At 32.4% G+C, this 18,463-nt stretch overlaps 2 protein-coding genes across 5 annotated transcripts in view; one reads left to right on the top strand and one right to left on the bottom strand.

Annotated features, from left to right (window-relative positions):
- Positions 1–10,428, top strand: part of sli (slit guidance ligand) — a 561,787-nt gene extending 551,359 nt beyond the window's left edge. For all 3 annotated transcript variants that reach the window (XM_085820062.1, XM_085820064.1, XM_085820063.1), the window contains 5 exons: positions 215–354; positions 4,834–4,927; positions 5,015–5,754; positions 7,356–7,556; positions 8,226–10,428. In XM_085820062.1, coding sequence (XP_085676188.1) covers positions 215–354; positions 4,834–4,927; positions 5,015–5,754; positions 7,356–7,556; positions 8,226–8,443 — 1,393 coding nt within the window. In that variant the 3' untranslated portion in view covers positions 8,444–10,428. The remainder of the gene's footprint in view (positions 1–214; positions 355–4,833; positions 4,928–5,014; positions 5,755–7,355; positions 7,557–8,225) is intronic.
- A 5,603-nt stretch (positions 10,429–16,031) lies between these two features.
- The window catches only part of LOC118186841 (uncharacterized), an 83,521-nt gene continuing 81,089 nt past the window's right edge, over positions 16,032–18,463 (bottom strand). For both annotated transcript variants that reach the window (XM_035357002.2, XM_035357001.2), the window contains exon 9: positions 16,032–18,342. In XM_035357002.2, the coding sequence (XP_035212893.1) occupies positions 16,753–18,342 (1,590 nt within the window). In that variant the 3' untranslated portion in view covers positions 16,032–16,752. The remainder of the gene's footprint in view (positions 18,343–18,463) is intronic.

Below are 18,463 nucleotides of genomic sequence, written 5' to 3' on the forward strand. Positions count from 1 at the left end.
TTATGTAACAAAAAGAAAATAATCTCACTCTGCTGTTATTGAAGAAGTATTAAATGGCCAAACGAAAAGATACGAAACTTTGTGCTTTCATTCGGTATATGCCTAAAAGTCTTTTGCGTATGTTACAAGTAAAATCATACTTTTTTACAAAACTTTAAGCGCTAGTTTGAAGTGTTTTCTGAAAATTATACATTATTTCTTTCCATTTTAACAGCTGTCATTGTCCGGCTGGATATGAAGGCGATCGTTGCGAAACCAATATCGATGATTGCGTCGACAACAAATGCGAAAATAACGCAACTTGCATTGATCTAATTGAAGAATACAAATGCAGATGTAGTCCAGGATATACTGGTAAAAACGGGTTCTCTGAAATTGTTTTTAGTGCATTATTTATTAATATGTGTTTTTATGTGTTTAAAAATCTATGTGAATAATAGCATTATACTATTCACATATATCTTATTAATTAGTTATTATAAATATGTTAACAAATAAATTAATTATGAACTTTTTAAATGTGTTTTTATGTTATTTAAAACAGCATATTGATAAGAATTTCAACATCATAAATAAGAAATATCTCACGTAACAATTTATAGTTCTCGTATCATACTTTTTTTTTCATTTACGGGTGACTGTTTAATGATAGTTGATTATTCTGAAATAATGGTAGTTGCTTCTGTCATATCTCGACAAGTTGTTATAAACGAAAAACGAACTCTAACCAGAATTTTTAGTTTATGTTGTAGTTCTCATTGTTGTTAATCGAGCTATAAAAATCTCTCGGTTGGCCATTTTGGTTAACAACGATTAATATTGTAGCGTTTATCTTGGTCTACCACCACGAAATAGGGTATAGATTCAGTAATTTTGCTTTGCAGCTGCAAAATTATTTTTTACTAAATGTAAAAATCACAAATTGAATAATGCCTTGAAAGAGCATTCATTTAGAAATTATATTTCTACTTCTTGTAACTTTATTTTCATGGTTTTCATTTAGTTTGTGTTGTCTAAAGTAGGGTTTCTTAAACTTTTTTCAGTCGCGACCCCTTTTCATCACTGAGATTTTTTCGCGACCCTCAAGACCCCATAATATTTACAAAAATTTTGTGGGACCCCAAAAGTATTGCGCAACTCCGACACACGCATGAGTGAAACTGTCCATTTTTTCACTTGTACTGTAATATACTATTGCAGTTTTAGGTCATTAACTGTAATTTCTAATTTTAGGACATAGAACAATGTGAAATTTTAAATAAGTAACAGACGAAATGACAGCGTCACGTGCGAAACGAGGAAAATGAACGTTTATATTATAAAAAGAATGCGTCGAAACGTTTTCGTTTTTTTCTTTGTCTGCATTGTCTTATCTTTATCTATATTCGGATACATCGTGTAAAAATATTTGGTAATTGTAAAATTATTATAATAACTTAAATAAATATCAAAATTGCTGAATGTTGCATGGGGGTCGCGACCCACAGTTTAAGAAACCCTGGTCTAAAGTATAAGTTACACATTTGAAACTCTAATTTTTTTTCTTTTTCCTGAAAGAAAGTGGTGGTAGAGGGAGCATTAAAATTCTGAAAACTTTCTGATTTTATATTACGCCGAAAGGGCCTTTTTTTTTTTTTTTTTTTTTTTTCCCATTTATACACGTTTCGAGAGCATTTGGGCTAAAAGTATTTAAAAACAGCATATCTTTAGAATTTCCGATAGAGAGTTGAGATAAAAATGTTTTATTCCGTGCAATGTTGCTATTGCTGGCATTAAAATCGTTGATTGTTTTAATCAAATAATCTTTAAAGTTTTACAATATGTGAAATAGATAATAAAACAAATTCGAAATTCAAAATTCGGGCTTCCAGGTGCACAGATTCGGGTGGAAGACTGCATTATTCAAAATTTGATGGTTCTAGATACCGTTGTTCTTTCACAGTGCGAGAAACATACATACATCCAATGCAGATTCTTCATTATTTCATTTCTTTAAATATAATACAGGGCAATAATATTGAGTGGCAACAATTTAAAAAGTAATTCAACGCTTTTTAGTGATTTCACGCAAAATGCTGTTTTGAGACTAATAGCTACCGCCCAGAAGTAGAGGAAGTTCTATAAGTTCTTTAAGAAATTCTATGAGTAGAGGTAACGGAAGAATCCTTGTTGATTTTACTTCAAAACTTTATTATTAAGTTATAAAAATGTGATTAAAATAATGCAATTAAATTGTTTATCAATTCAGTAAACAAAAATAGGAACAAAATATAGAATTAAGAATTTCAGTTTCTTTCAAACGGGAAAGAAATCATTATTTCTAATGATTCAATCCGTGGCAAAAGTGGCTGAGTGCCCTATTTTTAAGGAAAGTTGTAAAAAACTGTAATGCATAGTTTAACGTTTTGTTTATGCTTCTAATTTTATATGTTTAAAATTTAATTATATATGTTACAAATTTCAAATAATAATTAATAAATCGAATTTTAAATGTTTATAGAATAGATAAAATATATAAAATTTAATGTACATTAAGAACTGTGGGAGGATACTCCAGGCGCATGCACCATTTGCCCGTACAAAAAATCAAACCCGGATAAATTGCTCTGTTCTGAGAATTTTGTTTTCAAGCTTAGCTAATACTCCTTCAAAAGGAGAGAAGCTTAGCTATCTCTTTCATCATGATTTTTCTTGATTCTGGATGTTCTGATTCTTTGCGCTATTATATTGCTCGACATTTAAAATGCAACACCAAGAAGGAGAGGTCATGCAAATTTTAGAGTAGACGCACGTCACTGAGTTATGCGAATGATGTGAAATGCGCAGCTCTCCGACGCACGTGAAGTGAGATATAAGGGAATGAACGCGCAGAATGGGCAATATTCGTGTCGTTATTTCTGCCAGACGAATTATCGAAGAAAGTTGGTTTTTATCCCGGATGATACGTGTAATAGAAGAGAATGCAAGGCCGCCGTCAACGAAGGCATTTCCAGCAGATAGACGATTTTACGAGGAGTATAGTGATCAGACTGAGAAAGACTGGTTGGTCCTTACGTCAAATCGCAGCTGATACCCACATGGATGCGAGCACGGCGCATCGGCTATGGCGAACATGGTTGGAACAATGAAATGTGGGAAGAAGGAGGGGTGCAGGTGCAGCCAGAGTGATGTCAGCACGCGTGGTTCGACGCATCCGCCGACAAGCTGTGACGGTCAAGTCACTTGTACCGCGATTCTGCAGCATGTACAAGATACCCTGGATGTTCCTGTGTCGACCAGAACCATTTCCCGTCGATTGGTTGAACGTGGCCTGCACTCACGGCGTCTGTTAAGAAGACTGCCATTGACCCCACAGCATAGACGCCAACGTTTAGAATGGTAGGATTGCTAGAACGCCCGAACCCGCCTGATCACAAAGTGATCTTATGGTCCAAAAAGGGGCACGTTTAGAATGGTGCCGGACTGGAGCGATGTGGATGACAGAATGGCGAAACGTCGTGTTCTCAGATGAGTCACGCTTCTCTTTATCCAGTAACAGTCGCCGCATACGTGTGTGGCGTCGACGTGGAGACAGATCTAATCCGGCAGTAACTGTGGAACGCCCCACCGCGCGACAACGTGGCATAATGGTTTCAGGTGCTCTTGCCTACGATTCCAAGTCACCTCTAGTTCGTATTCAGGGCACTATGACGGCCCAACGATACTTGGATACTGCGGCCGGTGGCAATCCCCTACCTTCAGGGGCTGTCTAATGCAAATTTTCAAGCAGGATAACGCCCGACCACACAGTGCTCGCATCTGCCAACATGCTCTGCAAGATATACAGATGCTTTCTTGGCTACCGTACTCTCCTGACCTGTCACCAATCGAACATGTGTGGGATGTGATTGGACGCCGTTTGCAGACTCTGCCCCTGCCTCGTTCAGAAGACGAACTGTGGCAAATGGTTGAAAGGGAATGGAGAGCCATTCCTCAGGACACCATCCGCACTCTTATCGACTCTATGCCTAGACGTGTTTCTTCGTGCATCGCTGTCCGCGGTGGTCCTATATCCTACTGCCGTTCTCGCTCTGTATTCTGACTATCATTTTGAAATAAAGATCACTTATTTCTGCTTGCTGTCTCTGTCTTTTTTCCAAATTTCATCACTTTCTGACCACTCCTTCTTGGTGTTGCATTTTCAATGTCGAGCAGTGTATATTTTTATAACACTCATGTATTTCTACCAGGTCCTCATTAGTTAAATCTTATGAACTGGGATTTTAGTAAGTCAGTGACATCATTTCCATTAATGTACGAAGGCAGTGCATTGCTTATTTCTGCCCTCTCTGGTATTTTCAATTACTTCTGGAAAGCCACAGAATAGAGGGACCCACTTTGTTCTAATATAATGCAGCTAATTATGCATTATGTTAATAATTACAGCATTGCATTAATTATTATTATTATTGATATAATGCTTTTATTATTTTATCTCCTTTCCACAATCAACTATGTTTTCAATGGTAAAACGTATTCTTCCAAAACTCTTTTATCTTCCGCAGCCTTGATTTGATAATTTATATATAATAATTTATTAATTTATAATATGGCATTAATTATAATATAGTCTTATCAATTTAATTATTACTGTTATATTTTAAAAGAAAAGAGTCTTATTTTTTAAACTTAAAAAATGGTGTAGAGGTTAGTGAAGAAAACAATTGGGAATTTAATAGAAAATTGGTATGCTGTACTGTTGTTGCAAACTTGAATGAATTTTTTTAGGAAGTTTGAATTATTTTATTTCTATTTTTTATTATTTCATCATTAATTATGTTCCGTTTTTTGTAGGAAATTACTGTGAAAAGAAAATTAACTTTTGTTCTAAAGAATTTAATCCATGTAAGAATGGGGCGACATGCATAGATGAAAATTATTCATATAGGTATGTTGATATTTATTAGCATAATTATGTACACATACAACAGAAAATTATTGAATAGTAATATGATTCCTTTCTTCCTTCTATTAGTTGTGCATGTGCATTAGGATTTACCGGGGACAACTGCACCATTAACATCAATGATTGTGTAGACCATTTATGTAAGAATGGCGGGACATGTATTGATGGGATCAACAGCTACAGATGTCAGTGCCAGGATGGTTTCTCTGGTGCGTTTTGCGAGCTGGAGAACATGGTGGATTTGTTATATCCTCAAACTAGCCCCTGTCAACATCACGACTGCAAGCATGGTAACTGTTTCATGCCTAGTAATGCAAAGGATTATATCTGCAAGTGCTGGCAAGGATTTACGGGAAAGCTGTGTGAATCTTTGACCAGCATAAGCTTTCATGAAGGTTCATACGTGGAACTTGATCCTTTACATACGAAACCAGACGCCAAGATTTCTGTAACATTTGCAACAGAGCAAAAATATGGGGTCATGTTGTATAATGGAGAAACTCAGCACCTTGCAGTTGAACTTTTCAGGGGTAGAATAAGAGTGAGTTATGATGTGGGAAATTATCCCGTTTCGACGATGTTTAGTTACGAGACTGTATCTGATGGCGAGTCGCATACCGTTGAACTGACCCTCGTGAAAAAGAATTTTACCATGCGAGTGGACAATGGCACCTCTAGAACGATTGTTAACGAAGGCGCAAAAGAATACCTGGAAGTATCCTCACCTCTTTTCATTGGTGGTATTTCAGAGGATGCAGCAAAAAGTGCTTTACGTCAATGGCATTTGAGAAATACATCAAGTTTTGATGGTAAATATACCGTTTTTACTGTTTAAAACAATAACTGTATGTTTATTTGTGTATATGATTTTCACTGTTGCTTAAGTGTATGGCTTTGTCATTATGTGCATATGAAAATTTTTTTTACTATGTTTTACTATTAGAAACACATTACAGTGGAACCTCAAGTATGTCTTGTTTGGACGCGACAAGTTGTGTTTGGAATACGACTCAAGTTCGTTGAGTCACGACTGCGCACACTACATTACCTCTTTCGGGACAGCTGCATATGAGCGTCAATGCGTCTGTTCAGTAGAAAACTTGCGCTATAACGTTGAATTTTCAAGTGATTTTATGTTTTTTCGCGTAATATTTTGTTATTAACAATGAGTTTTATTGAAGTTAATGAGAAAAGTCAAACAATGGGAAGTTAATAAGAAAAAATTGTTAACCTCACCATGAAGATGGGAGGGGGAAAGATTGTCGAAAAATATGAAGATGTCATGCGCATCCGGGACTTGACTGCTGTGTACTATGGTGTCTACGATTGTAAAAATTAAAGACGCTATTAAATCGGCTTGTGTTGCGAAGAGAGTGAAATCGATTACCAAACAAAAGTTACCGGTAATTAATTTTAGCGATGACAGTATTAAAAGCCTCATTATTTGAAGTCAAAAATCTATTTAATGGAAATGGGGAAGGGGCTAAGTACCAAAAATACACTGAAATTTTACTATAATTGCTTTAAAAATGAGTAAAACAAAGTGTACTTTATTTTAAGTAATTTATTGCTGTATTTATATGTCTGAGGAAAAATGAGTAAGATCCCTGAAGTCTTAACTGAAACGTAATTAACATGTGTATCAGGTATTCAATTTAATATATCCTTTAACCTTTTACAGTTCATAATATGGAGGTCATGACCAAATACTTATTTCTTTCTCTACATTTTATAAAATCCTTCCCCTTTCGTGACCAACGGAACGTAATTTGGTTTAGATATTTTTGAAGAATGGCATATTCTTCAAGTATGTACTTTTGATAATTTGAGCATAAAATATGCTGATAGGACTACACACAGATTACATTATAATACTATCGGTTGGAAAGCTATATGTATAACATAATGTTAAAATTGTGCAGATTTTATTATATTTGTTTATTTGCACAGATTGCTTAAAGTGACTAAATAATCTGCTGTCATCTGTGTGAAAGTAGAGGTAAGGAATGTAAAACATGTAATTCCAAAAAGCTATTCAATTTAAACTGATTATTTTAAAATATGAATAATTTTTTAATGAAATAACTTAAAATATAAAAATATTGAAACAATTCAATGTGAAAAATCTATTTTTAGGATTAAATCTGTCAGTGTAAAATTTTGAAATTCAATTTCTTTTTCCGCTTTTCAGGATTCAATTCAGACTATTGATTTTTAATCACCACTATATCAAGAATCTCAATCATGAAAGAATCTACAGTATAGATTCGCTTATCCGACGTACCATCAACTCCCCCCCCGAAAAAAGCATTAATTTATATTGTTTTCAAAGTTGATTTTTTCAATTAGATAAACATTGCACTATAGATTCCATGACTTCAAGCATTTGAAAAATATTTTTACATTCCAGGTTGTATAAAAGACGTTAGGTTAAATGGAAAGCTACTTGATTTCATGATAGCAAGAAAGCAGCAACGTGTCACCCCTGGTTGTGCAGAACTGGAACCTTGCAGAGATCACATGTGCAAAAAAGGTAGATGTATTCCAGTTGATAAAACCAGTTACGAATGTGAATGTCGGAAAGGATGGAGTGGAACCTACTGTGACCAAGGTACATATTTATTTCATTTCAGAAGGTAACTTACTCTGTATTTTACTTACAAGAAGAATTTATTCATAAGCACATAAATACTTTAATATGTATCCATAGAAAATTTATAGGAACTTACTGTAACTACCCAGTGGTGTAACTAGGACTCTTGAGCTCCAATGAGAAAAGAGAGTAGATCAACTTCTCCTTCCGCATGAATTACAACCAGGAAAAGATGAAATTCACGAGTTCCGAGTGTCAGCTTCTTTAACATTTTGTTATGACTGGCTTAGTTAATAAACAACATAAGCATATGTTTAGGGTAGCAAGGTAGACTGTGCATAACACATTCCTTTTTTACTGAAAAAAATCATGAAGTGTCTCTGCCCCTTTTTTTTAGGTCAGCAAAGTTTAAAGAAGGCCTCGGTTCAGGTGTGAGCTTCAGGTATCAGACGGTCAATAATAAAAACTTAACTGGTCATGCAAGGTCTTTGCAGAATGAGTAAAATATATGTTATGCTTGTTGTGTTCTCTTTTGTATTGAAATCTTTGACAATTGATTTGTTTTTACCTTAGCAAAATAAATTACTGCACAATTTATAATTAGAATCTATTTGTAGGCTCTTACAATTATATGAATTCAGTTCTGTATAATGTACAAAATCTGATATGTGCAACTTTTTGTTCCAGCTCCTACCTGCCAAAAGGAGCCATACAGAGAATACTTGGAGGAAGATGGATGTCGCTCCAACAAGATGATAAAAATGGCCAATTGTGTAGGCTCTTGCCAATGCTGTCGCCCACAGAGGATAAAGCGACGCAGTGTTCGCATGATATGCCCAAATGGCACTAAGTACACCACACAAGTTGACGTAATACGAAAATGTAAATGTGTTCAAAAATGTTAACAAGTCATTTTGGTGTCATTACCTGGTCGTATGAATGTAATTCACATATGGCTTTTAAAATTAAATAAGACATTCTACTTTAATATCATCTTATGTTGGAAAAAAAGATGGGAAAAAATTTGCTTTTCTTTCATGCGGACTACAGCAGCAAGAAAAGAAAATGAACAAATACTATTGATTGCATTTCACGTTAAGTTGAAATAATTTTTATGTTGGTGTCTAGGTATGCAATAATTTGTGTACTACTTGCAAAAGAAATTTAATATATGGATTAGCAAGAAAGTTTTTATTTTTGTAGATTTCATTTGTGTTAAATATTTTGCTGCTGCCCCCCCCCAAAAAAAATCCAAAGAATAGCTTAATTACAGTAAATGTCTCTGCTGCATATTTCATAAGTTTTCATTATAAGAGTGAGAAATAAAAAGAAATTTAATAATCTTGTGATTATAATAGTAAGGTAATACGAATATAAATATTTTACAGTGACTTACTGCTAATATAAATAATAAAGACACATTTACCCACCTCCAAAAAAACTTGTGATTTTAATATTGATTTTTTAAATGTATATTGTAATATAATAAAGGTTATATAATTTACAACGATCAGTTTTGTTATATTCCATTATTCTGTTATCTAAATGTATTTCTACAAAAATCTGCTTTACTTTGTTAAAAAAATAATAAATTATGTATTCATATAAATATACTGCTGAAACAGATAAAAATCCATATATGTATATATACATGAGCAAAACAAATTTTTGAAAAATGTGGCAATTACCTCTTGAAGAATTGCAGTAATGATGTAATGTTATACTCTGAGTTTTATTATACCATTATTTTGGCTGTTTTGCTCTCGCAAATTAGTGTATCTCACCAGCCTATGTAGAAATAATTTTTGTATATTGTCGTTGTGAAAACCAACAAAGTGTAACATGTTTGTCATGCTAGAGTTATTCATTTATGAAATACTATGTACATACATGTCATAATAAGCATTTACATTTATTTGTTTAATTTTGTAAATTATTCTTTAATGCTTATGAACACAGCAGGCATGACAGAAAAGCATTAGAAAACAGGCAAAAGACATTACACATTTATATCATAAAAGTGTGGAACAATTGATAAATATATAAAATTACAAATATGCAGAAATAATGATAAAAAAATTAAGAAAGAATTGCCTTTCCATGTACTTTTATAATACACTTTATATGAGTACATTAAAATGTGGGGAAAAGTTTGCATTTAGCATCTGACACATTTTAGTCAAGTACAGAAAACTTCCACACATAAACTTGCCTAGATGGATATTTTCAGCACATAGAGTAAATAAAGCACACAAACAATTAACTAGCAGAATTTTAACAAAGGCACATCAATATTTTTGCATTGCTTTTACTTGATGGTATTATTTTTTATTAAGGTTGCTGAAATTTTATTCCATCTGAAGGAAAATTCTGTGTTAACAGAATTCATGTATCTTCACCTTACACACTTTTTTTTTAAAGTGTGTTTTATGAACACAAAAATGTAGAAAAGTTTCAATTTAAGGAAACAGTTTATAATTTGTATTACCTGCATTAAAATAGGAACAGTGATTTCAGATGTGTCTTTTGTTCGAAATGGAGAATTCTAATCCCATTTTGCTAGTGTTCTAGTTGTTTTATATTTTTGCTGTAAGTGCCTCATTTGATGTCTAGTATTCTGGTGTACATTGTATTTCACAACTAATATTGGGCATTTGTACTGCTGTAGTGAGTTTGAAGTTAACTGCACTGTTGTTACTGGCCTTTGTGTCAATCACTTGTGTACTGAAATCAGTTTTGCTTAAAGCTCTTTGTGTATATTTATATTTAATAATTCATTGTTTTAACCAATGTGTATATTTGTGCTGCACCGATATTTGTATTATGTTCATTTAATAATTAGAAGTGATTCACTAGCTTCATAGAAATAAAATGGTCACATTTCTATTAACATTTAGTGTAATTTCTTTCTTACTAGAAATTATCTTGATATTGCAGTAGCCTGTTGAATAAGATATGGCTAATATATCAGTTCTCTTGACATGGATTTAACATATAAAATGTGTGTTTAAAAGAGTCTTAATAGCATACAAAACAGGTAGCCCTCTTAGTACATGAAAATAATTTTAAGAGGCTTTTATCTAATTATTAAATATATCCATTACAGTAAAAGCAGTATATAAGGTCCACTGACATTATTGTCTATCAATAAGCACATTTTAAAGTACTTATGCCTATTTTTTTTACTTTTCACAAGAATAAGATTTGTTGCGTCTCAGTTAGATTGATTCTTCAATTACTACTTGAGTGATTAAGCAACAAATATATGAAGAAAGAAGAAAATTTATATTTGCTTAAAATTAAATTTATATTGATAATTAATAATATAAATACTAGGAAAAAATATTCCTTATAGATACATAATTCATAGAACTGAGAAGGCTCATTAGTGAGGGAGATGGAAATTACTTCATATTACATCAAAATAATTACTGCTGTTTTCAAGTGAAGATGCGCATTATAAATTTAAGAAATAGAAAACTGCCTAATTAATATTTTATTTCATCACTTTGGTTTTAAAAAAAAGTTCAGTCCTTCAAGCCATTATAAGCTACAGCATTTACAATTTCAAAATATTCAAAATGTAAAAATTGATCAATTTTTGAAATACTATTTATTTAGAACAGTATCCTATCCCATGATACAAAGATCGAAATTCTACACTAAATGAATGCAAGTGCAAAAAATGCTTCAATATAAAATAAATTTAATATCAAATTAAAAAAAAGACTTGCTACATGTCATCGAAGTGCTTTATAATCATGGACATGAGTTCGAAGTTATTTTTAACATGTCAGTTGCTGTAGTGAGCAAGCAACATGGTAAAAATTTTCTTAGTCTTTCAGAATGCCTTCAGCAAAATCTGTTAGCGAGTTTGCAAACTACACTATCCGATATTGAAAATGCAACACCAAAAAGGAGTGTCTCGAAAACTGTAAATTTCAGGGTAGATGAACGTCACCAAGTTTGAAATGTGCAATCAGAAAATAAACTGAGGCAAATGGTTGACAGGGAATAGAGAGCCATTCCTCAAGACACCATTCGTAGTCTCATTGCCTCTGTACCTAGACATGTTGCTTTGTGTATTGCTATCCAAGGTGGTCCTACAACCTACTGAGGCCAACACTGTTTTCACTCTCTATTATGAATATCATTTCCTAATAAAGATTACTTATTTTTCTTTGCTGTATCTGCAGACAGAGTTTCATCACTGTCTGGCCACTCCTTGGTGTTGCATTTTCAATGCCGGGTAGTCATCCTGATGATATAAACAGATTGAAGGTCAGTGTGATGAATTTGTTGCTTTATTCATCATAACAGACTTTTTGGCTCACTCTTATTTATTTCACAAAAACAGGATTAAACTAATCCATCTATTTTGCTTAACATTTTATGTACCCTCTAACATAGAAATTAATATTCACAAGGCCAATGGTTAATGATGATTCCAAGCACACAGGATGTAACAAAATCATTTTTATCTAGACATAGATGTTAATGATGAAAGCAAAGAAGATAGTTGTGGTGGGTTGACACTTCATTTATTGTTAATAAAACATTTCTGAAATAGACAGAGCTAATCTGAGCAACATGTGACTTACATTAGTACTTTTTACATTTTTATATATTTGAATGAAAAAGTATAAGTGACAGCAAGCTTGCACACCAGAGAAGCTAAGAAGGAATAGATAGTTTCCAGTATGAAATATTGGTTAAGAATAAATTAGTTTTGATTTCGTGCCCCTTGGTTGCTAAAGGTCTTAGTTTGCAAATTTTAATATTATTACTGGCTGAAGTATTACATAAGTATCTGCATCATTAATAAATTTTTATATGCAGCAGCCTTGAGGAAAAAAATCATAAGCATGCTGACAGAAATAACCAAATTAAAAAGAAGAGTTAAAAGACTATTATGAATTAAAAGTCAACATTTTATCTTAGCCACTTTTTCCCCTTTAAATGCACATGTTCATACTTGCTTCTAACTTCCATACCACCATGTAACAGAAGTCTGGATGAAGCCCTAATTTATAATGACCATTTTTTTAAATGCAACACCTCATAATAACGTCAACATTGAAGAGAACGTGAATTCAAAAATACATAATCATATGCTTTAGATCCTAAATTTACTTTAGAATAGGAAAATGAACATTAAAATCTTGCATACCCCTCCCTCTTCCCCCCAAAAATGAGATTAATAAAGCTATTACTTTTTTTACACTAAAGTACAAGCATCTGTTTTTAGAAACATTAAAACTATCACGATTTCCCATTAGGTTAATTACACGCATTCAATTGCAAATATTAGTAAAAGCAAAAATATCGATGCAGTATAGTGTGGCATAAAAGTCTGCAGCCAATCAAGAGGACTGGTTGAGCATTTCTCTGGCTTGAAATATTCTGGAATCTCAAAAGTATGCAACTTTCAGATAGGATTGTTTTGTGTGATATGATAACATTTATCTAAGTGTATCTTGCTCTTAAGAGATTAATCTGTAGACCTTACTATTAATGTTCGTAGTGCAGGTATCAGAGAAATCTAAAACTAGCTACTTTAGCTTGAAATGTATATTATAAAAATATCATTCGTCAAAATATTTTCTATGCATCTGTAATGCTCTCTTGGACAGTCAGAAAGGTATTCATTTTGCAACAGAAATCCAAATACCAAGTATTTCCAAAATTCTAATTATCTGGGGTACTCTCATTTCTGGCCTAAGTAATCTAGTCTTGTTGAGTCTTTAAAATGTCTTTGTTTACTTTGACATAAAATATAATACATTTTTATCAACAAATTAATTTTGGAATATACAACATGTAGTTCATTTTAAAAAAGTGTTTTTCGTGGCTAATGTTAGAGGTATGATAAGCTTTAACAATTTATAATAGTCAGCTGTATGAAGTCATTCAGTGCACAGAATGTTTGAATTATACAACAATAAAATAGATGTAGAATAATTTTGAGCTGAAGAATTAATAACACATTATTATTTTAATAAATATTTCATATTTAGAAAAATTCTTTCTTATATTGTTAAGGAGGAAGCAACAGAGGGGAAGAGGAAGAATTTATAAAGACTTTTGTTGCACTGCAATAAAAATGCAACAATGCATTTTTTCATTTATACTTTTTTTAAAATACATATAAATTTGCATAAATTATCCTTTCAAATATGGAGTCTTTATCAATCATTGCCAATTTAAATATCATATATCTGGAAATACTGAAATGTTCTGCACAATATGAAGTACCTAGTCTTTAAGCCAAGTGAAGATTAAAGTCTTTAGGTTCTATACATAACTTGAGTTTGGTATTGTTCAAAATCATAGTAGCAAACATATTAAAGTTATCCAACAGTAAGAGTACCTTTTCGCCTCTAATTATCATTAGGTTTTTAACCTTTAAATTCAACAACTTTGAGCTTTTATATTAAAAATGTTTCTACCAGTCATTCCAGAATTTTAATTGCTATGCAATGCTGACATGCACATATCATCTATGAGATTTGGTAAATATTGCTATGAAACATACATTAATTATCAAATTTAATTAGATTCACAGACAGTGATTTGAAAACAAGAAAATCACATTTTTAATAATTCAATCACTATTTCACTGCATCCAAATGATGATTTTAAAGAACATCTACAGCATTAGTGTAAAATTAACAAGATGTGTTCCTAATTAAATGTCTCATCAGTGGATGACTGGTTAAATATGCTAACTGGCAAACAAGCTGGCTACATGGTTGGTTTCCCCATGTGTAGCATGAATACAAGCCAATTTCTCTTAGAAAGTCCTCCAAGACATTGCTTCCCTTATTCAGATAGCTCTTGTGTGCTCTGCCATATTCAAATAACTTAAATACAGTATTACATATTATGTTGTTAAATTACTGTATTTAAGGCACCTTGATTTTAGCACCCAAAAATTGAAAATATAAAGAATTATTTGGTTAGTAGACTTGTTTCCATTAGCCCAATGGATTACAATTAAACAGGAGAAAAATATTTCATAAGTTATTGAAATTAATGTTTATCCAGTTTACAACTGATCACTTTCAGAATTATTATCCATTGGCTTTATTCAGTTTCCCCAAATGCATTGCATCAGTTCATTTTACTGTTGACAGCCTCATCCTAAAATGATTGATTTGCATTTCTTTGTCTTTAGGTTAAAGGAGGTGACTTAGCATACACTCCAGTAGAAAAATTTCTTTGTTAGAAACTAGAAACAATATCATTTGAAAACTTTACGTCACTCTGTTTGATGATGAATGGTATGTGAGGAGGAGGAATTTCAGGCATTTAAATTTTTTAAAGAACAGGTAAACGAAGGCACTGGCATAGTAAAGTTAACACACATGCTCTATATGCACCCTCAACAATGATTCACTCTTGGTTTCATTCGCTGCAATGTCACTGCTGTATAAGATGCATACAGCTTTTAGACATGAAATTTTTAAAGAAAAAATGCATCTTGTACACCGGGAAATATGGAACACTGCACAAAAAAAAGGGGGGGGACAGTTCTATATCTCCCTCTTACTCGGCTGATTGACAAAATTCAAATTGCATTTTTCATGTGTCTAAAACGCGACTTAGGATATATGTTAGATTTATATATAGCACTGTTCTAATATAGGTATTTTTACACAAAATTGGAACTTTTCTGAAAAGACACGATATTTTGTTTCCATATATGGACTCAATGACTCAAATTATGTTTAAATATTAAATTGTATAAACTTTGGTACAAAATTTATCTTGGCATATTTTTTTCAGTTTACACCCAGAATAATTCACTTGGCGAACTTCTTAATTTATAGCGACCTATTTTCCTTTTCTTTTCCTCATTGTATATGCGTAGAAAAAAGGTCACATTCATTACTTTCAAATAATTTTAACAAAGTGCATAAACCACATTTGACGTTATCACTTGTAACAAATATGACAAATTTTAAAATGTGCCAATATGTAAAACCACATGTATCTCTGGAAATTTTGAATAAATAACTCATTTTTTTGAAGATGTGCCTAGAAATATATCTACTATAAAAGTCAACATTTAAAGATAACGTTGACTTTTATAGGTTGTAATACATTTTCGAAACATTTATAAAAATATTTTAAAATAAACCATAAAAAATGTGCAAATTATATTTGGATTTCAAATATACGGAGAAGGAATCAAGTTTAATAAAAAAAGGGATATTAATAAATCTATATCAAAATCAGTTAACATTAAGGAGCTAAACTCAGGCGATTTTTACAAAACTTGGCAGTTTGGCCTATACTTATATTAGAAGAATGCTATATATAAATGTAACAAATATCCTGAGACGCACTTTCAAGACATGAAAAACACAAGTTAATTTCATCAATTGACCCAGGAGAACAAGAGATATAGAACCGTCCCCCTCCTTTTTTTGCACAGTGTCCTTGGTTTTTAACATGAACTGAATTTTCTTTATTTACATGAAAAGTACATGAGTTTTATTAAACTTTATTGAAATTTTTTTTCAAAATGTACAGAGAACAATCAAATCATCTTTTTATTAAAAGCAAAGCAATTTAAACTGTTTCTGTTGCATTCATATGCAGTAAAATATATACATAGATCTTGATTAAAATTTATTGAAATCTCAAAATTTATTGTCAGTTTTGCTTTTTACAGACAGATTTGAATTAATTAAATACAGTACAAAGTCCGTAATCCGGACTCAACGGGACTTCGATTCCGGATTACAGATCAATTTAAATCTGGTAGATGGCATGAAGAAATTATACAATTAAAAATATGAAACCGTAATTTATGAAATTAATAGCAATTATGATTTAAGAGGTATCAAAATTTTAAAAAAAAACTTAATATTTATTTGTTTACTTTATTAAACATTTCTATCAATGCAAGTTGTTTTGTTTTTTGTGCTAATACTCTCTCTTTAATTCTATAAACAGACATAATTTCTTGTTCAGTTATAAAGTTCCACTGTTCAAGTCCTGTAATTGCTGTGTCAAGAATACCGACTAACTTGTCAATCGAAATTTTTTCGTTTTCAATAACCTCTCGTCATTTTCTTCACTATCGGAAGCACGAGGGTAAACACATTATGCACATGCATAGCGAACACGCGCATTAAGCGCGCATGCATAAGTTTGTGGCTTTGAGGTCAGGATTATAGATCATTCCGGATAATGGACGTCCGGATTACGGACTTTGTACTGTATTAGAAAATGGATCATTTTGTAATCTGGATTTTATAAATCCAATCATTTTTGGGTCCATTATTAATTCTTCGAGGTTCCACCTCTGCCAACCTTTTCCTATAGAATGCACAAGGATATACCAATTCTGCTGGCGATCTTTATCACCCGAGATGAAAATTTCTCTAACTCCAGATACAGATTTTAAAAGAGTTCGTAGTTCATCCATATGATCAGCAATGATCGATTCAAATTCCGTCGTAACTGGGACTCTAATCGGGTCACCTTCTTCATAACTGCCATCATCATCAAAAACTGAAGAACTGCCATTTATTAAACCTAAATAACTGCAGTCTCTGGTTACAGCCAGAGAGGCATAAGTTTGTAGGGCTACAGATTGCAAGTTCAGTTCACGAAAACCTTCACACTTCTTACGTGTCTTTAATACTGCATCACAAGTTCCAAGTTCTATACATACTTCCGACGCATAAAATTTCATAAACTTCAAAATAAGTTTCAAGGGTGAGCAAGAAGTTCTACAACAACAATGTTCTCCTTTTACTGAACAACATTTTTTCTTAGTCTTTTCCTCAAAATAATGCAAAATTCTTTGAAAGCAACCATAGCAAAAAACATCACTATCTGTACTCATTTTCAGATTGAGAGAAGACTTTGCCAACCACTCCTTTATAGTGCTATACAGTATACTAGTACAATGACATGTATCAAAATTTTGCATTGCAAAGCCAGATAACTGTTCAAACAGAATTTTATCAGATGATTCAATGAAAGAGCTTTTTGGAACGGAAATAATCCCTCTTAGATTTTTCTCACGCACTTCACATAATACATCGCTTACAATCCAAGGAAAGCTAAGAACAGATGTATCAGAATTACAGTATGCTACCATATACCAGGCAGATGCCATTTGATATTTAATGTCCTCTAAAGAATTACCAGATTTTCTTAATGAAAGACACTCTTGGTCATATGCTTTCATAAATTTTAAACGAAAGCGTTTGATGGTGTCCAATAGATAGCTTTTAGATAATGAAATCACATTGGCCTTCTCATAACGATTTTGATTGAAATCGTTTACTTTACTTATATAGCCAGAAAGTACTTCTGTCTCATTTCGTAAACCATACTTCTTTAAGATATTTTTAACCCTGTGTACATATTCTTTTCTGAGACACTCAGCTGACTGCTCATACCTCTTCCAACCAGGATATTCTAATTTTGAATCAAGAATAATAGGTTGCTTCAAAACATCAATCCTGCTGATACATGCCTCTAAATTTCGTGTAACTCTGTACAGTAAACCTAATGCTTTCCTTGATTTATAACTGTTATTTGAAGTACCTTTTTCCATGAAATCAGGATAGTCCTTAGGTCTTTCTTTTGGAGTCAGATAACAAGTAGTTCCAGATTTAGCAAAATCTAATGCTAGTGGATACTTCTTTGCAATACTCATGCAAACTTTGGAAAAAATTCCTTTCTCATGAAAATCCGCCCATGCTAAATGTGCACTAGCTAAAGGTCCAATATTATCATTCTGAATATAGCTGCATAAGAAATCTATCATATCAGACACCTAAATAAAAGAAACAGAATATAATGCAGTAAACATTTTAAAATAAAAATTAATTATTACATTCACATAAAAGAGCAAGTAACTAATGCACTTTTGTAATAAAAACATCCATATACAATTT

This window comes from Stegodyphus dumicola, chromosome 7, assembly GCF_044657685.1.
Source record: "Stegodyphus dumicola isolate Sdum_Otavi_A_Nest chromosome 7, ASM4465768v1".
In the NCBI taxonomy this organism is placed as follows: domain Eukaryota; kingdom Metazoa; phylum Arthropoda; class Arachnida; order Araneae; family Eresidae; genus Stegodyphus; species Stegodyphus dumicola.